The 23,880-nt window shown below is 40.1% G+C and overlaps 1 protein-coding gene across 4 annotated transcripts in view; it reads left to right on the plus strand.

Annotated features, from left to right (window-relative positions):
* PLCB4 (phospholipase C beta 4) overlaps positions 1-23,880 on the plus strand; it is a 143,608-nt gene that overhangs the window by 55,053 nt on the left and 64,675 nt on the right. For 2 of the 4 annotated variants that reach the window (XM_074988461.1, XM_074988463.1), the window contains exons 17-25: positions 1,926-2,026; positions 3,756-3,791; positions 7,774-7,915; positions 8,581-8,665; positions 8,891-9,015; positions 10,249-10,300; positions 13,699-13,801; positions 17,696-17,860; positions 21,005-21,209. In XM_074988461.1, the coding sequence (XP_074844562.1) occupies positions 1,926-2,026; positions 3,756-3,791; positions 7,774-7,915; positions 8,581-8,665; positions 8,891-9,015; positions 10,249-10,300; positions 13,699-13,801; positions 17,696-17,860; positions 21,005-21,209 (1,014 nt within the window). The remainder of the gene's footprint in view (positions 1-1,925; positions 2,027-3,755; positions 3,792-7,773; positions 7,916-8,580; positions 8,666-8,890; positions 9,016-10,248; positions 10,301-13,698; positions 13,802-17,695; positions 17,861-21,004; positions 21,210-23,880) is intronic. The other 2 variants (XM_074988462.1, XM_074988465.1) reach the window with 1 other exon arrangement.

The following is a 23,880-nucleotide window of genomic DNA, read 5'->3' on the forward strand; positions in this document are numbered from 1 at the left end:
GTGACCTTGTCCTAGTGATAGGTGACAACTAGGCCCTTGTCTACCCTACTGCTTTAGTTAACATAAGTTACATTGCTCGGGGTGTTAAAAAACCAGTCCCTTGAGCAGCATAACTTACATTGACTTAATACAGGGTCGGCATTGTGCTGTGTCAGCAGGATACACTCTTCCATTAATATAGCTTCTGCCTTCAAGGTGGATTACGTATGTCAGTGGGAGAGCAGTCTCCATCAACTTGTCATGTCTTCACCAGACCCACTAAATCAATGCTGCTGCATCATTCACAGTAGTGCCAACTTAGCCCCACAATGAGGACAAGCTCTAGGCATCAGTGCTGGTATTATTTGACCTATCGTCTATCGTAAGTACCAAAAATCACAAGGTGGTGTTAATTTTCTTGCACAGTGTGATGGGAATAGATATAGCTGTTCTTCACTGCTTCCTTTTGCTTGGAGAGATCTCCATGGGTAGTTGTGGGAAGTCACTCCTCTTCTTGAAGTTCTTAAAAGTGTTGTGTTGCAGAGTGCCGTTTTGTTACCTTGTCTGGTCCACCTGGGGCTGGCAGGAGGGTTAGAAAGCAGGCAGTGGGTGCAGTGTCTTCAGTAGTCCGTTGACACCCGTCTGTGTGTGTCTGTCTCATTCAACATGAATGACATGGTTCCGTTCAGAGCCTGGATGAGAGGCCTGTGTGTAGGAGGTGGCAACCTTTCCTGTCAGATAAGGACCTGGTCTCTGCTCCCCATCTTTTTTTTACTTCACGGTTAGACTATTGCAGTGCACTCTACGTGGGGCTGCGCCTTAAAATTATTTGGAGACCAAAGCTGCTGCAGAGCACCATGGATCTCTTATTTGGTAGGACATCTTACTGGGAGGTTAGGACTCAGAGATCTACACTGGCTGATTTCTAGGTTGAGTTTAGTGTCTTGTTTTATGACCACCTCTGAACCTCTAAATGTCCAGGACTGGCCTACGTGAGGGATTGTCACTGTCCCTGTGCCACAGCCGCAGTCCGCAAGGTGCTTGAGCTTTGCCAAATCTCCACCATTACAAAAGGAAAGAGTAGGCTGTCACTGCATTCTCTGTGCGTGGTAAGGAGTCCAGGCCTTGCTCCCGCACTTTGCCTGAAGCACCCCAGTTCTGGGGAGCTCCCAGCCAGGGTCCAAAACCACCTGTTCAGCAAGATTTTGAAGAGGGCTGAGAGTGTTTCCTGGACAAAAGACTAAGGGATTTTCTGTAAGTGGCTGTCTGGGTTCTTAGTGAAATGCTTATGGTACTGTATTATTAATTGTTTGTTAGGGGATGTGGAGGCTTGGCTAGGCATCATTTTAATTATTTAAATCTAAAGAGATCAACACATTTTAAAATCTAACTACAGGGTCTGTACATAAGAGCCCATGTTAGCTCATCTGAAGCCTGTAACAGTTTGTAAAAAAAAAAAAAAAAAAAGGAAGAGATTAATGGAGAAAAGGAAAGAGTGTGGGTATAAATATATGAGAATTCAAGTGGTGGTACCAAACCTACTGAACTCTATACGCAAAGAGGCCTGACTCCGTTTCATTATTTTTACTCCAGTCCCCATGATTGTTCCATTTTTCCTGTGACAAATCCATGAATTTTCCAAGAATATGTGAAACTTTGCTCCCAATATCTAATTCACTGATTTATTTTTACATGCCATCTTACTGAATGGGGGTTCATATTTATTAGATAAAAGCAAGTAAGCCAACAAATCTGAGGGCCTTGTTTTTACTCCCATTTGTTCAAAATCTTGTTCATACTTGTTCAAAATCTTTCTACGGCCTTAGTTTTGCTTGTTTTTGAAAATGAGCTGGTTCACACGGATCCGATGGTATTGAACTGGTTCCACTAAAATATCTGCTGCTGTGTTTTCCATGCTCATTTCCTTCCTTTCTGTTGTTGTGTAGCTGATCAAGAAGAGGAAGCCCATCCAGAATTCAAATTTGGAGCTGAGCTTTCTGCAGATGATTTGAGTCAAAAAGAAGCTGTTGCAAATAGTGTCAAAAAGGTAGGCTTGCTTCTTTCCTGTATTTGCATTGGAGGGCTTTTCCATGGAGGTGGCTGGGAAAGACCTTTCATTTTGTGGAAAGGTTACACTTTGTTACAGGAGAAAATACAAGTCTGAATCACAAAAGGATTTTTCGTGCAGCGCTGCTGGAACTTAAATTCATGGTAACATACAATTTAACTAGCCAAAACCTTCTGTGTTTATTCAAACAGAACTCATATTGTAGCAAATGAGAGCTCTGCCTGGGAAATCACAGTGCACAGGTTACTGGATTTGACCAAAAATTGTTAGACATGACTGCAGCTCATTCCTTGCCTACATAACAGTAGCTGGCCATGTGTCACAGTTTTAAGAGCCATACTGTGGGGTGAATATCAGTTTCTCCCTACGTGTGCTACTCCTGCCCTGGCCTCATCCCATTCCTTCTCTCTGACACTTCTTCGGTTATTTTTGTACTTGAATTTTCTGAAGAGCAAGCACCCAATGCCATTTGCTGTGCATTTCTGAATTAATGCAATACACAGGATAGCAGGAAAATACCCATAGAGGGAGAGGGTAGTGCTGGGACATCAGCGGACAGATGGCACAAAGGTTTATTCTTCTGCTGATGCTTACATTAGTAGTTCGACATTTTGTACTTGGTGAGAGAACATGGCTTGGTATGGCACATGCCTGTAACTAAATACAGTAGAGTGGGAATCAAAATTAAGTCATGCTGGCACCTGCCAGTGCCTGCTTGCCACTGAGGTTCCATACCATCCTTGGTCATTGAAGCATTCTAGCCGCCTCTGCATGGCTTGTGTGGATCTTGTTTGTGATAGGAATATTGCTCGCTGAACTTCTCCTTGCTGCACAAACCACCTTTTGCAGCATATCTCCGAGCTGCAGTGTCACAACCGCAAGGCAGAGCTGCCTGCTTGCTTTGGTGGTGGTGATTTAGCATCCTAGCCTCTTCAGGAGCTTCACAGAGCTTCAGAATGAACTGCATATTCTCCTTCTCTGCTGTAGGGCTATTTTGCTTATTGAACCAGCAGCCCCCTCCACTCCCAGCTGCCTTCTTGGTTATGCTGAGTGGTCAGTCATCCTCTGCATGATCCTGTCGTTGCATCCTCATTGATCAGTGGCTGGGCAGTAAATAGTGATCCTCCCTGTGCATATACATTGAGAGCCAAGTCACTACTTTCCTAACGTTCTCAAGAGTAGTAGCTTATATTGAAAGGAAAAAAGTACCACGTGTCACTCAGTGCCTGGAACACTAGTGGCAAGTAACGGTGCAGTCTCTTGGGGCAGATGGCAGCCTTTTTACACCACATAATACAGAGCAGTTGCAAACCTTGTATCTTTAGTTCTTCAAATGCCCTCAAAATCTGGATGCCCCAAACAGAGGATGGCAAATGATCTTTCCTGTGTGTGCAGTCTCTCTCACTCTTCCCCATTCAAACTTGTCCGCCTCCCCCTGCACAAAACTCCCTCCATGGTTGGATTTAGCTGCCTGATGTTCTTCTTCCTGTTACCAATATTCCCAGTACTGTGTCTTTCCACACTTTTTATTTTTCAATTTAAATGACAGTGCAAGCCTGTGAGAGTTAAATGGTAAATGAACCATATAATCAATTGGAAAGGGAGGTTCTTGTTGCCACATGTTAACTGTTTGAGGGCTTTCTTTCATAGCTAGGATGTTTCAAATTGCAATTTCTTTGGGTAATATATAAATATATTTTTTCCTTAGGCTCTGGAAGATTCTGAACAAGAAAACAGTAAAAAGGTGACACACAGGACGTTATGTAGTTTCTATTATATTTCTTTATATATAAGCATTTTTATCTACAATACATTCATAACTGTGTATCTGTTTTGCATTCTCTTTCCTTGCCCCCTTGTTGCTCCTTTCTCCCTGTATTGGTGGCCAGTAGAGTTCCAGTTCCATCTCCTCCCATTCCCCATACTCAGCAGGGTTTGAGGGAAATCAGTGGCGGTAATACTAATAGAGTGCAAACAGGGCTGCATGACCTGCCCTCACTTGCAAACATTTCATCCCAACTACAGCTCAACATCACATGCCTGCAACAGTGTGATTCCTTAAGAGGGGTTAAGAGATACTGCTCCAACTTTGTTTTCGTCCTCCCTTCATCCTGCTCCTCTTTATTCTCTCTCTTTACTTTATCTCCTTATTTCTTTCTCTTGGGGTTTGTTCATTTCTCTTCCTCCAAGAATATCTTCCGTTGGCCTCACTCCGTCCTCTTACTTCTTTCCATGCATTTCTTCCCTTCCATCATTTAAATCTGTCCCGGACCATGATTTGTTTCAGTCTCCTGTGCTTTTTAAAGAGCCTCTGCTTCTTTTCTTGAGCTGCAGGTCTGCTGGGCTCCTGATTTTTTTTCACCCAATACTTACTCCAGCATAGGGAGGATGGCGGTAAAGGGCTTCCCATCCTCTTATTCCCAGATCCTACAATCCTGTTTTAAAATTCTCGATCCACTGCCAGGGATGAGAGTTAGACCTTTTAGTCTACAAATAACGTGTACAGCTGAGCAGTGGTTTGTCCTAGAACATCTTCAAATAATACAACACTTGTGTCCTTAGAGCATCCTATACTCATAGTCCTAGGGCCTTGTTCGCCTATCATAGGATACATACTGTCATTGATTTCCATCCCACTACATTTTTTCATTGATAAAGATGGGACCAAGGTTGTGAAAAGAGAGTTGTGATTTTTGGTGGCCAGCTTTAGACACCTTGAAAGGTCCTGATCTGAGAGACTAGGTGCTCATCACTCAATCTTAGTTGTTTTTAGTAAAAGTCATGGCTAGGTCACAGGCTGTAAACAAAAATTCATGGCCCATGACTTATGCATAGCTTGCACTGTATACACCTGACTAAATCAAGGGTGCTCTGGAGGGGAGACTTCAGGGTGCCACTGGTGCTCAGAGGAGATGGAGAGGGGTTTAGCCGGAGACAGCCCCCGTAGTGGCCAGTGGGGTTAATCTGAGTAGCTTGGGTGGCCCTGGCGTCAGTCACACCATGCACTGCAGATTCATGGAGGTCTCAGAATGTCAAAGAATCTGTGACTTCCATGACCTCTGTAACAGATTGGCAGACTCACTCCTTGTTTGCTGATACCATACTTCCTTAAAATGTCTCAGATTGACCTCCCACAATTTGAGATACCCAAAATTGTTACTGGTTGAACCTGTCTAGTCTGGCACTCTCTCATCTGGCAACATCCGTAGTCTTTGATGATTTTAGTTAGCCCAATGACCACTTATCAAGGGTGTGGCCAAGTTTCCCACGGTCCCATGAAGTTTGTTTCCAGACACCAGTCCTGGCTCTCAGTGTTCTGTGCTGTTATTTAGCTGTAATTTACTGCCCCCACCCCCGCAAATGTCTTCTAAGAGCCCAGTAAGCAATGGAAGTGCTGGTATTGCTGTGAGGGGATATTGACTTCCTGTGGTTCAGCAAATTCTCTCATTCAGCACTGGACTAGAAGGTTTAATCTGTAGTCATGTCTGAAGAATCATGACCTACAGACCTAAATATGTTTGTTTTTAATCTGTCATCGGCAGACAGGTAACAATTAACCTGTTAGCAAAAAATGTATGATGGTTAAGTAGTATTCTCCACTGCTACGGAATGTCAGTCTTAGTGTTGTACATATCACTGACTCAGTCCTGCAGGCCCTCTGCATTCATTGGCTTTCATGCAGACTGCTTTTGGATTGGGCCCTATTCAACGTTTAAGGAAAGTATGGGTTATATAGACCTTAGAAAATTTAACTGAAGTGTGAACTTCAAGCCAGGCAACCATGGGCTTCACCACGGTCAGTCAGATCCTTTCAGCAATCAATAACTGGCAGATAATGCCCTGCTTGCCAGCCTAAGAGGCTGTCTATACTGTGTTTTCCCATCAATCTTCTGCTGCCTACACAGGCTGTCATTCAAGGGTGTGGGCCAGGCTTCAGTGTTTCAAAACTATTGTGCCATTCTTCTAAGTAGTTGTTTGAGGCTGTAAGAGGAAAAATAAACACCATCCTTTCCTCTCCCTTCAGACTCTTCTGTGTGGCTGTATTAGCCTTCACAGACTGTGTCATAAATTAGTTAACCTCTATTTCTTTAAATATGTGTCAACATAACTAGGTAGTTTGACAGTGTGTGGCATAATAATCACAAATAGACTTGCTTTTCTCTCCTGAATAAAAGAGATCTGGTAGTTGAATGTACAATAAACTGTTATTTTATCATTCTTTAGTTTGTTACAGATGCAGAGGCCCCAGCCTTAAAAAATGATTTTGCAATATTTCCACTTATTCATGGTTTCCTGGTATATTAGAAAATATTTTGTAATGGAGCAATATTGCATTCTGAGCATGAAAGCTATATTACAATACTGATGTATGGCAAGATATACCATGTCAGGAAATTCATTGTGACAGGATGCAGAGGCTCATGGCAAAGCCAGCATGCATAGGGTTAAATTCCCTTCTAGTTTCTTCTTCTTGACACAGTAGGCCATGATAGGCCTAACCAGAGCTACAGATTATAAGAGAGTCTCACTCTCATTCACTTTATGGAGCCTTTTAAAAAGGTTCTTTGGTAGTCAGGGAGACTGAAGAAAAGTGGCTGGCAGAGCAGAATGAGCCAACAAACAGAACAGAAGGATGCCCCTAGACATCAGTATGTGTGATTATTTTGTGTTTGTAGTGTAATATGGGGTTATTTTGGTCTTCAAAAATACCTTAATCCCTGTCATAACGTATGTAGGCGTATAAACTCTTGGGAAATTATGCTCATCAAAAGTCTTCTCAGTGTAGCTACTTGTAAGAAGATTTAACAACTTTTTCTTTATGCACAGATGATCTTTATGCACATGCCAGGAAGGAATTTATACCACTCTCTAAAGCCAGGCACAATGCACTGTACACCCGATTGCTTAACAACTTTGTCAGTTTCATTTTCGGTCAAATTCTGATTTCCAAATTCCAGTCCCCTAATCACCTTATTATTTCACTCTTGGTCATAGCCACAAAAATCATCATTGCCACTAATTTGAGTTTTGATAATGACAAAGGTCCTTTAGGTACAAGCCTCAAAATTACCCACTCTGACATAATTAGGATTAAAAAGATCAGGTTTCTAGTTAAGACAAGGCATTATCCCACAGCATTGATCAGCCCCCTTTGACTTTTTAAATCAATGTCCTGGTTTCTAATGTCATTTTACTAACACCATGTAATAAATAAGCAGTCCTGTAACTCCTTAAAGACTATTAGGTAATGAGATACTGTGGGTAAAACAAAGCAAGCAGTCCTGTAGCGCTTAGAGAAGAACCACTATTTTATTTATTAGCTAATGAGCTTTTGTGGATAAGACCCACTTCCATCTTACCCCTGAAAATTCATTACCTAATAAATAAATTTGCTAGTCTTTAAGGTCCTACAGGACTTCTTGTTTTTCGTTACACTACAGACCAACACGGCTATCCCTCTGATTCCAACACATACAGTTCTACATGGTATTTAGGAGAGTATTCTGCTATCAAGCCTCAGGCATGATGTCCATTAACACTGAGTGTTCTGCAGATATCAATAATAGAATAGACTCTAATTTGCAACATTGAGGTTCCAACTTTATATGTCCTTATATGTCTATTTTAAGTTCTGGAGATACAGACATCATTTTTTCTGTCTTGTTGCAAACTCCAGCAAGTGCCAAAAATGTGATTAGTGGATATACTTTTAAATGTGCTTTCAGGGTATAGTAACTGTTGAAGATGAACAAGCATGGATGGCATCTTACAAATATGTGGGTGCTACAACCAATATACATCCATATTTATCAACAATGATCAACTATGCTCAGCCTGTAAAGTTTCAAGGTTTCCATGTAGCAGAAGGTAACATAAAAGGTTGAATGAAACAATATTTGTCTGATTACTTCTATTTAGCTTTGTGTAATAATTCTTATATCCAATTTGTTATTTTTTATAATCAGTTTAAAATTCATGTTGTAGTTTAGTAAACTCCATTTGTGCCGGGTATTTACAGAACACTTGTCTGGAATATAGAATTAACTCGTAATTCCATTTGTTATCCGCATGGAGGCACTGAATTATTAGGAGTATATTAATATATTGTACCTCATTACAAAAGTGATCATGTGATGTAAACCTAATGCTTTTTTGTCTTTCACTAAATTAGGATAAATGTAATTGTGATGAAGGTCAACAATTTGCTTGTTGTGATGTACTTAACATCCTAAAACATGTGCCATATTACTTTCAAGTATCTAGTTATAGCACTCTTGCTCTTCTCATAATTGCAGTGTTTTTTGTAAATATAAAAGCCAAGTTTTGATGGCTCACAAAAATGGTCTTGCAGCAAAGAGAGTGACAAATAAGAAAATGTCAATTAAGATTGTTTCAAATGTAGTTTTGTTCTGTAAAATGGCAAATGGTGGGTGGGAAGAGAGATCTGTATTACTGCATTACATAGTATTTATTGCCTGGTTTTGTATTTTGTTTCAGTATTTTAAAATAGGTTCTACTTCTTATTGTTCTAGAACGCAATATTCATTACAATATGTCCTCTTTTAATGAATCGGTTGGACTAGGGTATTTGAAGACGCATGCAATTGAATTTGTGAAGTATCCTTCTATTAAAAGTGGTATACTGAATACCAGTTCTGTTTTTGACTAGGCAGTAGACTTCTATCCTTTACATGGTAATCATTTAGTTCTAATTTTATCATATATTGTCCATGCATGAGCATGGCAAATAGGATTTAGCATATAGGAAGTCATAATGTCTGAGTAAATTATCTTAGGTCTCTATGTTGCTTTTTATTTCATTTTCCTTAATGTGTTACATAGTTATAACAAACGACAAATGAGTCGGATATACCCCAAGGGAGGCCGAGTGGATTCCAGTAATTACATGCCTCAAATTTTCTGGAACGCTGGCTGCCAGATGGTCTCGCTGAACTTTCAGACCCCAGGTAGGCAGTGATGTCCAGTGAACCTAAATCCCAGAGAAAGGCTTGGCCAGGAACTTTCAAACAGATGTCACAGATTTCCTCCTGGCGTTTTTTGAGGAAGTAGACATATGGCTACACAGTAGGATGATGTGTATGAAATCATGGATGCGTAAGACAAGGAAGACATTTTTTCACAAATTAATGAAGAAAATTCAGCCCACTTTTAAGCAAGAATGACCATATGAGCAATGTGTATGTCAGAGGCATGCTCAAAATAACACCCAGAATCAAAGAAATGAGGGACTTCGGGTTCAGATGACTTGGTCAGATAAAGCATAGTCTTGAGAACTGTGTGGGTAAGAAAGTCCAACAGATTATAACTGAAGACAATCACAGAGAGGCCTGCCCACATACCAGAAGGCCTAACTGAAAGAGGCAGTGGGCTTTAATAAAAGAAGACATATTAGCATATGGTGTGTTAGGTGATACAGCACTGAACAGAGGACTTGTAGGACCCTTTTGATACAATTAACGCAAGGAAGAAGATCTGTGGATAGGTGCTCTGTAAATGAACAAAATAATACTCAGTTTTTTCAACAAGCTTCTGAGCTAAAAACAGTACAGACTGAATTTCTCTAATCCAGGGCTCTCTCGTCCAGCAACATCCATAATCTGGCTTGATTTTATTTAGCCAGGCAACCACTTATCATGCATGTGGCCAAGTTTCCCGTGATTCCATAAAGCCACCCATCCTGGGTCTCAGAGGTCTGTGCCGTTGTTTAGCTCTAATTTACCCATAAATGTCTTCTAAGAGACCAGTAAGCAGTGGAAGAGTTGGTAATATGCTAGAGTATATTGACCTCCTGTGGTCTGTCAAATTCTCTCTTTTGGCATCGGTCTGGTCCCAAAAGTGCCGGTAGAGGGAGCTTCAACCTGAAGTCTCCTGTAAGCTGATCCATGCAACCAGACCTCTTTTTCATGCAGTCCCTGTGACTTGCAGGGTCAGAGTCTAGCACCTCTCTACCTATAGTCTGTTTTTTCTAATGCATATTTCATTTTAGCCTGGTGAATAAAGAAAGACTTGGCCATTTTAAAGAATATGAAGTATTCTAGATGAATGTGTAGATGTAACTTTAAATCAAACTGGTTATTCTGGACAAACACTATGCATCGTATTTCTTGTTGTAAAGAAGGCTATTCTATACTGCATTATTCATAGAGACAAGATACTTAATTCTTTTTGTCTCTTGACAGATTTAGCAATGCAATTGAATCAGGGAAAATTTGAATATAATGGATCATGCGGGTGAGTAAAGTTATTTAACCTATTTTCATTATATATCAGAGTACCACACTATGCCTATAATAAAACTTTGTCACTCTTAATTATGACTTACAAATGAAAAATTGGATGCTAGGTATAGAATAGAAATGAGCAGAGTTCCTGGGGTAGATTTATGCTGGCAAAGTAGTGTGCTGGTGCTACTTTTGAGCCACACTCAATTTTATTAAACGAGATAGAGATTTTTGGTGTGACAAATTATAAAGATCATTTAGCAAGTTTAGGCTCAGAATTAGATGAAGGTTTATAGCCATCAGAAGAATGAAGTTCTGGAATAGCCATCTAAGAAGAGCAGAGGAGGCTAAACACTTCCAGTGAGCTTGATATGTTCATGGACAGGGTGGTATAATGGGACTGCCTACAATGGCTTGTGGCCCATTGGCAACTGCCAGAAGTGAACATCCCCTATGACTGTAGATGCGGCGGGTTCTGAGGTACTACAGAAAATTCTTTCCCAGGTGTCTGGCTGGTTTTATGCATGTGCTCAGAGTCTGAGTGCCATTTTTGAGATTGGGACTGAATTTTCCCCCAGCTCAGATTGGTAGAGACCATGGGGATTTTCACCTTCCTGTGCAGCACAGGTCACTTTCAGGTTTAAACCAGTGTAAAAGGTGAATTCTCTGTAACTTGACATCTTTAACCTGTGATTTGAAGATTTCAGTAACTCCCCAGGGGCTAGGTGTCCATTACCCAAATGTGTAGGGGAGATTCTGTGCTCTGCAACGTGAGAGGAGGTCAGGTGATCACAATGGCCCCTTCTGTCCTTAGAATATTGGAGTCTATGTAAGCACATGCAAAGTAAATTAAATTCATCTTCGGTTGCAACTATGAATCCTTTTTAAAAACATGGCTCAGAATGCAGAGTCACTGTGGAATTCAGAAGAAATCTGAGTTTATTCAAACATGCTGTGGGCTAATGTATGTGGTAGGTTTTTTTTTTGTCCTCATTGTAGTCTCAGGAAAATAAAAGCAAAAAAGTGTGTGTGTAAAAAAAAAAATAACATGGAACACATGGGTGACGTTTGAAACTGATGTTGAGCTGGGTCCAAACAAGAAAAATAACCACTGATATATCATGAAAGAGCAACTTGCAGAGCAGATACCCATGAATTACATCTCTCTGTCTCAAGCATACGTGTTCGTGACTCTCTTGTATGTAGTGATTACTTTCCTGTTTTGATTGTTGCTGATATTCTCAACCTCTGTCTTTGTAGTTTCCTGTGTAAGGAGTGAGTAGATAATGAACATGAAGAAGAGTTTGATGAAAAAATAGGATATACTAAATTACATAGAAAACAAGAGACTAGAATCTATTTCAGTGTCCTCAGAACTACTTTGAAAATAAGACGATTGTTTTAGAAATAGGATTCTTGGTATTTACTGTTGTAATTATCACTATGGCTATGTCTACACTAGTCCCAAACTTCGAAATGGCCACGCAAATGGCCATTTCAAAGTTTACTAATGAAGCACTGAAATGCATATTCAGTGCTTCATTAGCATGTGGGCGGCTGCAGCTCTTCGAAATTGACGCGGCTCGCTGCTGCGTGGCTCGTCCCGACAGGGCTCCTTTTCGAAAGGACCCTGCCTACTTCAAAGTCCCCTTATTCCCATGAGCAGCAAAATGGGGCCCCAAACTTGGTTAACCTCTCCAACCACTATCACAATACAAATAATGAATAATAAAATATTGAAGAAAGTAGCCTGTGATGTTGTGCTAAAGTAGCGATCAGAAATAGAAACAGCTATGGAAATGTGTTTGATGATTTCCCAGAAAATGGGCACGTGTCACAGTCAAGCTGAAAATGATTTTATTTCTCCAAAATGGAGCAGTTGTGACCAGGAAAAGGGTGAACCACGAGTGGTCTGAAATCAGATAAACCCTGACTGCTGGTTCCTTACTAATCTCTTCATACTTTTAAAATGTGTTTTACTTTCAAAAGAAACGTACAAACAAAAAGTTACCCCAGTATCAGTCATTGGCTTGGATGGTTCTGTCTCCCTCTGTGATGCACCTTAGAACATTCCTAACATTATGTTTCTGAAATATGCATAGTACAGGGAAAGTTTGACAAGGTATCAGTCTTTTACTAGCTGCTTTTTGGGACAGCTCCCTTATTCATACATGACAATGCATGGTGTCTCTGCTCTGTGGTGGCTTAGCAGCCCAGTAAAAATTCACATGATATTTAATCATTTGGGATTATCCAAAGAATAAATCCCGTTTATGCGCCAAACTGTTTGCCGGAAATGTACCGGCGTTATGGAATAAAAAACATTCAGTACATTTGATATGTTCAGCTCCTCTTTGTGTGTATTGTAGACTTAGTGGGTCTTCTGATTTCTTCTCTGACCCACCCAAGTTCATATTGTTGTTACTCCATTGGCTTCAGTGAGTCTCTCAAATTTATAGAAGTGTAAGAGCACAATCAATCCTATTGATCCTTGAGACAGCCCGCCATGGCTAAAATATGTCCATCCAATTGTTCCTCTTTCATTCCAAATATCTGTTTTAAATGCTTATATGTGATTGTCATTTTAGAAGGTGACAAACAGTCATTATCTGTTGTTGTAGAGGGCTGAGGAAAATTACTTTCCTTAATAGAAACCAAACTTGATATATAAATGGGAAAGAGCGAAAGTGAGTCTTTCTGTCACAATAGCTCCTCCAGCACCTTTTCAATTTCTTCTGAATGCAGTCCAGACCTTGGTAAGCATTTGTACTAATGAGGCTTAGCAGAAATTGTGTTGTACTAATGTGTGAGCTTGTAACAGCTGCTATCTGTTCACAGCTGCTGAATTGGCTGGATGATTCAAGTTGCATATTTTCTTCTGTTGTTGGAAGAGAATTCCCTTCATCTCTGACACAGCTGAACTCCAGAAGCATTGCCATTATATTTTAAAATCAGAATCCTCATTTGTTACTCATCAGTGCACAAATGACGAGTGAAGGGGGTGTAGTCCCCAGGGAAGGAGCGTAAATGCTATTAGCACAATAGCATTTACACCACTTCCATTAAGGATCTGTCAGTATTAACATTATCAGCTCTTTTTTTCATAGATTTATCATTCAGATGATGAAGTCCACTTCATGATGCCATTTACTAAATAAATCTTGGCTGTTGCGGTGTCTTATTCTTTAATAAAACAACTGTGAATAAAAATTCTTAGTCTGGGTTAATTTAGATATTTTTTATCCCCCTTACAGTTGCATGAATTTAAAGTCACAGCGGCAGTGTATGTTTTAAAATACCCTGGTGGATTTCATTTCTTGAAGTTAGACCATCAATATTACTTATAGTAAGGTAGCAATTTAAAGTTCCATATGCAAATACATTTCCTCTTCTTTTTCGTAAAATCAGGTATCTCCTTAAACCAGATTTCATGCGACGCCCGGATCGAACATTTGACCCATTCTCTGAAACGCCAGTAGATGGTGTTATTGCAGCAACTTGTTCAGTACAGGTAAAATATAACTGGGACTGCAGTCATCTTAGAGCATCCAAAAACTCATTTAAACATGACCAGATATCCAATGTGTATGGCGAGTTTCTTCAGAATATGTGGGTTTCATCTAGTTGGTCTAATTATTATTTGATTGCTGTTTACAACATCTGTGTTTGCGTGAGCTGAATAGAAAATGTTATAATTAGAAATGGTTTGTAATTATCCATTTAAAGCATGTCGCTGAATTTTAAATCCACCACTGTTCTTAGTGGTTCAGAGCACTCATTGCAAAATAAACTATGGTGAGTTCATTCCTGCAGGTAATCCAGAATCTCATATGTTCCACTGGTTACACAGGCAAAGTTTTGAAATGGAAACATTTCCGTAGAATGTTTTCAGTTCGTATAGATCTTCAAGCACGACTGCCACACTTACAGTGCTACTTGTATTATCTCCTTATCCATATTTCCACTTTTTGTAGGAGTCTGTTTTGATGTCCAGGTCACTAAGCAGCTACCGATTAGAGCTATTTTAACCTCTTTCTATTCTTATTTCTATTCTATATTTTCTTTGCATTCTCATTGTTTGCTGTTTGGTCTTTAATATTGTCTCTTTGAGAAATTGTTCTTTCGTGAATTCCTTTTCCCCTTAATCTATGTCTACGTTAGAGCATAAAGTCAATTTTAAGGGAGTTAGGTCAATTTTATAATGTACCTGTCTTCACTACAAATATCATTAGATTTTAAGGGGTCCTAAGGTTGACTTTTCCACCCCAGCTTTTTCATTAGGAGTAACACCAAATTTGAATTTACAATGTCGACAGTGCTAGTGTAGACACAGCGTTATTTAATTTGATTTTATTGGCCTCCAGAAGTATCGTACAATGCCCCCCATTTGTCTGTTCTGACCATCACTTTCATCTCCGCTGCTCTGCAAGTGAGAAGGAAGTAGGAAAACAGGAAGCAGGACTCAGACTGGGTTCTCCAGCTGCCCTCATCCCCCTCCCCTACAGACCATGCAGCTGCTCCACCACACCTCGTGGCTGCTGGGCCCTCTGGTTCAACCGCACCACCACACAGCTGCTGGGTCAAAATGAAATGAATCAAAATAACGCTATCAAAATGAAACATTTCAACAATACCAAAAAAACAACTTTTCAGTAGCACCAAATTCAAACTTTTAAAATTTGTATTTCTGCATTTTACATTTCTCAGGACTGGGCTCCTAGCCTTGTAATGGTATGTGCCGAAGCAGGCCATGGAAAAGTGGTGTGAAAATGCATTTGGTGGTTTGTTTTCAAAAGGAGCGGGGTGTGAGGGCAATGTGCTCTGTGTTGGTGGCATCAGACACCCACGACCACTTTTTTCCCATAACCCACTGGCACAGAACCTCAGAATGCAACGGGAGTGCAAGAACTATAGGATAGGTGCACACAGTTCACTATGGGCACAGTCAAACTTAGAAAAGGTAACAGGGCACACTATGTCCATTTTCTAAATGCATGTGGACACTCACCATTGGCTTTATAAAATCTGATGATATGAAGTTGAGTGTAATAAATTTGACTTCATTTCCAAGTGTAGAGACACAACCTTAGATTTTCTTTCCATGGGACCTTATTTAACCAGGTCTTTTGAGTTTGCTAAAGTACACTCTTTTGAAGTCCATTGTCCTTATTCTGCTGCTCTCACTACTTCTGTTCATTAGAACCCTGAAATCTATCATTTTGTGATCATTTTTGCTCTAAATGCTGTCACATTTCACACCCCATTTCTTCCTGATGTGAGAATCAAGTCTAAAATGGATCTCCTCTTGGTTATTTCATTGATCTTCTGAAGCAAGCTGTTATGTTCCAGTTTATTGGAGATTTGTGTTTGTTCTAGACATGCCCCTGTATGGAACCCAGAAATTTAGGTAAAGCTTATCTCCATAAGGATGGTGAGTCTTAGATTTGAAGATATCATGAGAAGGAGAATCTACCACTTCCCTTGATTGTTTGTTTGTTCCAGCAGTTGATCACCATAACCATTAAAAATTTTGACCTTATCTCTAATTTGAATGTCTGCATCTCACAGGCATTGGTTCTTGTTACACCTTTCTCTGATAGATTAAAAAGACTTTTATGGGCTGTATTTTCTCCCAGAAAAGATCTTCAGATACTAGCAAAGCATTTTTAAGTACATAAATCAACCCATTAAAGTCCATAGTTCCATTCGTACTTAAAGTTATGGGGTTTCCTAGATCAAGTCCTCACCAGCTTGAGCAAGGTGTAGTTACAGATAGGCTCAGGGCAACCTTCACCATATAGCTCTGGCAAGCCACGTCTTTGTGAAAATATCAGAGAAAATGTATGGTGTATAAACTGCCCTAGGTACCACCCATCTCAGAGGAGATACTCCCACTTCGTAGGAGCTGCAGTCAGAATGCTCAGATTGGAAATTCCTTAAGGACAGGGACCATCTTTTTGTTCTTTGTTTGCAATCTACCTGGCACAATGGTAATACAAATGAAAAAGAAGATAATTTGGTCTCCACCTCTGACAGATTATTGTTCCTCTGTTTAGATGCACCACCAGTGTGTCTTAACGCCAGTTATGATAATAGTTATGTAAAGTTTTCACATGTCCACCACTCACTTTGTGTAGACCACAAAGTGAGTGAGATCACAATAACTTGCAGCTACTACAATGGCAGTGACTTACAGATAAAAGGCTTCATATGCCTGTTACCAAGGAATAAATTTATTTGCTCTTTGAAAAAAAAAAATCTCAGTTCTGAATTGATTCATTTTTTGTTATAAGCCAGGATGCCCCTTGATCAAAAATTTGCCACTTTTTTTTTTGCCTATACAGCAAACTTGAGAGACAGGGAGTATATGTGTGACCCAAACAAAGATGTGAATGTACATGTTCATGAAAGACAAGCCCGTGCCTTTACAAATATAAATCTTACTGCATATGAGTGCATTGTCATGTGTATATTTATTTAGTTGTCAGTCTCTGTGGTGAGATCGCAGTCCAGCAAAGCATGTAAACCTGTTCTTAAGTCATTTGTTGTAATGAGTACTTGGAACTGAGAATATTGCCTGCATGCATCAGCTGCTGAAAAGTAGTGAGAACAATCTGACTTTTCTGTTGGGGTGTTAATTAGAATGACCTTCGTCAGTCTCTCACTTTCATTAATACTAACTTTCAGCATAACCCCCCTTCCTAACATAGAAGAGGAATCCTATCAGAAAAGACAATATTTAACTTGTTACTCATAAAGATGCATAATCTCCACATAGAATCTAATTTAAAAAAAACTAAGTAGTATCGGTACGTATACATATATAATTAGGCCAGATTCATAGCAGATTGATAGTATACAGTAACCCTTGAAATACGTGGCTTCATGTTGTCCATAACTTGCTTTAAAGCGAGTTAAACACAACTTAAAGCTGCTCTGTGGCTGTCAGGCTGCCTAGCTGCCCACCGCTGCAGGAGGTTAGGCAGGCTAAGAGCCCCTCCTCCCTGCCTTCCCCCAGCAGCACAGCAGTCAGTCTGACAGTGGCAACTCTGGAGGAAGGCAGGGAGAAGACTTTTAGCAACCCCTGCGTAACTCAGGGTTTTACTGTGTAACTAATTTGTTGTGTGAACATATCCATTGCCAAAAAAAAATCTTTAAAAGAATGGTCTCTCTTATTTACAAAACCCATTGTACTAACATGCAATTTAGTGATTATTTGACCTGTGGAAAAATATTCCACTGTTAAATAAATATCTGAATAATGAACGTATGCAGATACTGTTATTTCATAAAGAATACCAGTAACATTGTTTCCACTCTTCATGAAGTACTGTATATTTTACACTGTTGTGACTTTCTTTAGACCAGAGTAGTGTATTTAACTCCTTTTCTTCTTCTTTTTCAGGTGATATCTGGTCAGTTCTTGTCGGATAAAAAAATTGGTACGTATGTAGAAGTGGATATGTATGGGTTACCTACGGACACAATACGTAAAGAATTTCGAACCCGCATGGTGATGAACAATGGTCTGAACCCTGTTTACAATGAAGAATCATTTGTATTTCGAAAGGTAGGATTTTCAGAATATACACTTTGCTGTTTTGAAGCCCTCTCTTGCACGCCCTTTCCCATGTGAGTATTCGTTATTTGCATGAGCAATCCCCTTTGCTTCATGTGACTGCTCACATGAGTAAGGGTCACTCCCATGAAAGATGAGTTGCAGGATTGGACCTTAAATTTGTAGGACTTATGTTTACCACAATAAATATATAAAGCATTAAGGCTGAATTAAACTTTCAACAGTTTTTTTTTTTTTAATGGATAACTTCTGTAGCTGTCACATGATTTTTTTATTTTATTTTATTTTTTTGTCTGTTTGGCTCTTCCCTCTTTTTTTTCACTTCCTCCTCCTCCTCGGAGGAACCCACATCCTCTGTGGCAATGCCTGTGTTCCAGGTATGCAGTCCGCTCAGAATGAGCACCAGCTGGTGGACACCAACATGCCTTGGAGATGTCTTCTTCCCTGCCCTGACAGTGGCTGCTATCTTGCACTGTTCCTTCAGCCAAGAGGGCAGGTGAGATGCTGCAGCCAAAGCTAAGGTCAATGTCGTTACATGGGAAAGATGGAAGGGTGCTGTGTTCTTTGGAATTGTGGCCAGCTCCCTCCTCCTGTAGACCCATGTGTATCATGTGCTTTTAAAAAAATAAATAAATAAACCACCACCACCTTTTCCTCGTATGGTGGACTCCCAGAAGAAGACCAGTCTTCATCTCTAATGTTGAGTTTTTATCTCTTGATCTGATTTTTTTTTTCTTTTGGTCAACTGGAGTTTCATCCAGATACATGCGTTAACAGTGCTGTCTTTGATAATGTCTGTTTTTCTTTCACCTGTGCTGTTGTCTTGCAGAATTTGTACTGTTTTTCTTAAGTGTCAGGTTTTGCTTGATGGTCAGGCTGTTTTTCTGTGTATATGGTGTAACAGAGATAATCTGCTTCCAGTGTAGCAAATGTATATCAGACCTGAAGTTAACGTAGCAGACTCTGAGCACCTGAGAGGTGACTTTGTCCAAATGCTGAGCTGCTGGTACCCCAGTTCAGGGGTGCATCCCTATTCAGTACATGCTCAATGGTGTCCTGAACGGGGATGGACTTAAATGCTTTCCTACGAAGGGGACTTAGAAATGGGCAAGAAGCAGAACTTTCAGTTCACTGTGTAGGCCGTCCCAGATTGGCTTCTTTGCCCTGGGCTGAGTAACCAGATGACCTACAGCTGCAGCCCTTTGGGGCCTTTCCACTCAGAGGACCCATGCTTGTAAAATAAATGGTGATTTGCCTCACGAGTTCCAGAGTAACTTGTTTCTCACAACTTGACCCCTTATAAAAATCCTATGAGTAACCAATCAAGGTTCCTTTTTACCCTCTGTGTTCATAGAGGAGGTATTAAAATTAATTCCACGGTAGGTGCATGAATTGCTACAGCCAGTGATGAGCAAGGAGAATAATGATGTAGTACAGCCTATCACATAATGAATGGCGTGCTGGCCTGTGATATGTAAATGGGCCTAACTGGGACAGCTCAGGGCTGGGGATCAGTGTTCACTGTAAACTACATGCTTTGGTGGCCCCCTTCCAGAAATTCAGGTGCTGCTCAGCTGATTAGCAAAGTGCCGACAGCCATCAGCATGTGTTTTCACTGATGGTGCACATCGGCACATATGTTGATGCACATAACAAAATTTATTCTATAATTGTATGGAAAAAAACTTGAGAGAACATTGCTTGGGACTCCCCCCATAATGGCATTAACCCTACTCAAATGCTAGCAGGTAACGTGTGGATTCTGTTGGCTCGTTCTGTTTGATATTAAAGTTTCTGCCATTCTAACCCAAGTTTTTGTGTTGTTGTTCCATTGTGAAAGGTTGATACTTGTGATATGGTGTCCTGAAGATGCTTATCTGTGGTTGGTCAGAGTATACGTAACAGGGCAAGCTCACTGTGAAGTCCGCGAATAGTTTAAAAATGCACAGAGTCCAACCAGCTTATGTTCTTAAGGCTTAAATAAGGGGAGTGTGTCCAAAGAGGAGAAGTCTTATCTTTATCTCCCTGAGTTACAGTCTCAGGCGTTAATGTATTCAGGTGGAGAGAGCAAGGAAACTAATAAAGCCTCTATGTTATTTTAATTAGTATTGATTCCTTGCTCAGTCAGGTCCTCTTTATTCCTTTCCCTTCTCTCTCTCTCTCTTACCCATTCCCACTGTCAGGGCCCTTTATGGCCTGCAGCCCTGGCAGACTGGGAATGAAAGATTGCTGGCTGGCCCTGTGCAGACATTCCTGGTGCAGGGATCCCTCTCCAGCCCTATCCCTGCTCACCCTCCTGAAGAAGCAGGTGGAACAGATCTCAGGCTAGCCCTTGTGGATCCAGGTAGGAGTTAAAGGCATTTCAGCTGTTGCTGTTATTGGTCAGGATGGGAACTGTTACCTTCTGGTCCCTATTGTCCCACAACCAGTGCTTCAATCCCTCCTTGCTGAGTGGACCCTCACGCCTTGCTTCCCAATGGATATTGCCCTCCATCAGTTGCCTTATAACATACGTGCATCACCCACTTTCCCACCAGATCTCTCCAACTGAGGGTACATCACCTCTTCCCCCTTCCGGACGGTGTGTAACACTTTGTTTCTCCTTCTTCTAACCCCCCCTTATTCTATTATAGACATTCTTTTCAAGTACCACCCACTGTCAGTGCCTGTCCCGTCACCCCACCACTGCCCTTCTGCCTTCAACTATCTGTTTTGTGTCTCTGCTACTCCCACGTCATAGTTCTCTGCCCAGTTTCAGGGGTCACCGAACTCCAGTGATGAAAAGTAAATAAGCAAAATATTAAATTGGTTTGAGTACAATCTGGAGAATTCTTCAAAGAGCAATTTCTGCACTTTGAAAGACTGTGATCAAGAACGAGGGGGAGAAAGAGAGAGAGAGAGAGAGAGAGAGAAGGCAAACTTCTTTTCCCATAATGCCTCAGTGTCTGAAAGTGCAGAGCATGCATCCAGCAAAGACAGATAGTACTCTCTGATAGAGATAAATAGGCTGGGCTAGCCAGGAATGGAAGTGGACATCCATGAGGTTGTGTGATCTCTGAATGCTTTCACGTGTGGTACATGGGAATTTAAAACATGGTGGTAGTCTGTGAATGCCTTTATTTTATGGGTTTACAGGTTATTCTACCTGATCTGGCAGTCCTGAGAATAGCAGTGTATGATGACAACAACCGGCTAATTGGTCAGAGGATCCTGCCTCTTGATGGTCTTCAGGCAGGCTACAGACACATTTCCCTTAGAAATGAAGGCAACAAACCACTATCTCTGCCTACAGTTTTCTGCAACATTGTACTCAAAACATATGTGCCTGATGGTTTTGGAGGTAAGGTGAACATTTACATTACAATTTTGTGATCTTAGGTTTTAATATATGAGGAATATAAATGGATTATGCAATAGAAAATAAGTAGTCGTTGGTGCACTGGAAATATGTCATCTTTTCATCTTCAAGAAGGTTTTTTTATATGTTGCTAAGATATCTTTATTATTTTCTCAAATGCTTTAATGCTAACAGTAGAGAGTGTAACCTTACAAACTCACACTATAAGACAACAAGAAGTCTTGTGGTACCTTATAGACTAACAGATATTTTGGAGCATAAGCTTTCATGGGCAAAGACCCACTTAATCTCTGATACTATAAGACAGAGATGTATGCTACAGTTTGGAAAGAAACAGAGCTAGAATATTTCCCTGGTTCATCTGAATTTGATCTCATTCAATTGCCAGTACTTAATCTTCTTAGATTCAGAATTTCTTAATCCCCTTAGAAAGAATTCATGGAATATATTAACTGGGGTAACTATCTACATTTAAAAAGGTACTGCAGATTCATAATCTGGGGTGCAAACAAGATGACTTTTTAAAAAAAAAACGAATCATATTCTTTTAAATACTCCTTCTCTTAAACATTGGTGAGTAAGATACTGAATTTTCAAATGTTTATAACCTTTGCAATAATAAGCGATTATCTGGCTGGTTTTTTGCATTGTTGGCGCCACTCTTTACAGTGAATCTTAACTATCAGGTATTAGCTGGTTAAAAAATAACCCAAAGGTGCCATGCTTATTATGTCCAGTGCTCTGAGATATAGTGCTCTTTGCCTGCTCCCTTAAAACTCACTCTAGTTATTTTACTCTTTACGAGACAAACTTTTATCTCTTCATAATAAATATTATTGCCCATAGGTTTTCTGACACTTCTCCTACCTTGTCAGTACCTTATCAGTATGTTTGCTTGAATAAAAAACGCTGGTGTAAGTTTATTGAAACCCCTTTTTAAAAGCAGTCACAGAAGTCTGAGTAGCAGCCTAGGTTTAAAAGTAGTAGACACCAAGAACTGTAAGCAAAGTTACTTCACTTTTATTGCACTACCAGTGGCGTAGATTAGGTAGCAAAATAAGTACAGCAGAATGGTAGAAGACCATGGATGTACTCAATCAACTTACAAGTACTTTAGTTGCCCTAGGTCTTAATATTTTCCAAATGCAGGTGAATGTACTGGACACTTTCCTCTTTCATTAAGCATTTGCTACTGAAAAATTTTTTTCCAGGTAGGATGAAATTTGCTCCTATAGAGAAGGCTAATGCATGGGCCACATATCACTTATATCCCACTTAAGGCCTCAAATTAGAGCTCTCATCGGATTTTAAGTGGTCCATTAGCCTTTGTTCTGTCCCTCTGCACAGATGTGATATTCGGCCTCAAAGAGGTTTTGGCAAGCCTTATTGGAAAAATTATATTTCTTTTTGCTCTTTGTAAAATAAATTCACAAGATGAAAGTCACTGGGTTTTGTGTAAAAAACATTGCTGAAACTTTCATTTGGTGGATCTTCAGTAGTAAAAAGGAGAGAAAGAGAGACCCTGGAATCCCGGAACAACTCTTTTGCACAAAGTTAATCACATACATAAGTGTGCAGCAGGATCAGGGCCTTGGATAGCAAAAATAATGTTGCCTATTGACTCTGCTGAAATCAGTGACAGGTTTGCCCTTGACTTGATTGTTACTGTTGTTTTTGTTGAATGAGCTTTAACGAACATTTTTTTTTTTTTTTTTTTTTTTTACCAGTAAGGGGCCCAGTGAACATTAGCTTGTGCTTCAGTCTATATTGTTGTGTTCACATATAAGTACATGCTCAAAGCATTGCCCTGAATCAGGACTGGGACCATAAATGTTGTAGAGTTTTGGAGCCCACTGATAACATTGATATATTTATGAATGAGATCAAATTTCTATAAGGAGTTCCATTTTATAATCAATGGTTCAGTCAGGATACAGCTTTTAGACAAGAGAATGGATGCACCCCGAATTTCTCTGTGATGCTTCTTCAACTGGGAGGCCCATTTAGCTGTCAATAGTGACTTTCTTTTCAAGTGAAGGAAAGGGACAGTGTCTTTAAACATTAAAGTATTAATTGTGTTTGAACTCATTAATGTTCTGTGTGACCAGTTATACTTTTCCTTATTATGTAAGTCCACTGTCCTTAAAATGGTAGTGCTGTTCAAAGGGAAGTCCTTAGGGATTCTTCGCTTTCAGCTGATAGGCTTTTTCAGTGGACAGATGTTCTTGAGTATTTTATTGTTAAAGTTACATAGGGATCCCGCAGATCATTGTTTGTGTCTCTGGATGCTTTATTAGTGCAGGTACTAAAATCAGTTGAATTTGGAATGCAGCATTTCTCGTTATGAATGACCTGCCTTTGTCCCTTGAGAGTTATTTGATTCTCCTTAAATCAAGGACTGAAAAGATGTATTTGCTGTTGGAGCAAGGGCTGATAGATCTCTGCATAGTTCTCTGCACAGGTGCACATTAATAGCTAAGTGCACAAAAATTGATGCATAATCCATAAAATAATATTTCTTATAGGATGCAAATGTTACTTTAATTTCAGTAATATTGGTTTTTGCACACTGCAGTATAATGGAGACAAGTACATAAAACTTTCAGTACTCTCTTTGGCTGTGGATATCACACCTGATTTGCCTTGGATTAAC

This window comes from Carettochelys insculpta, chromosome 3, assembly GCF_033958435.1.
Source record: "Carettochelys insculpta isolate YL-2023 chromosome 3, ASM3395843v1, whole genome shotgun sequence".
In the NCBI taxonomy this organism is placed as follows: domain Eukaryota; kingdom Metazoa; phylum Chordata; order Testudines; family Carettochelyidae; genus Carettochelys; species Carettochelys insculpta.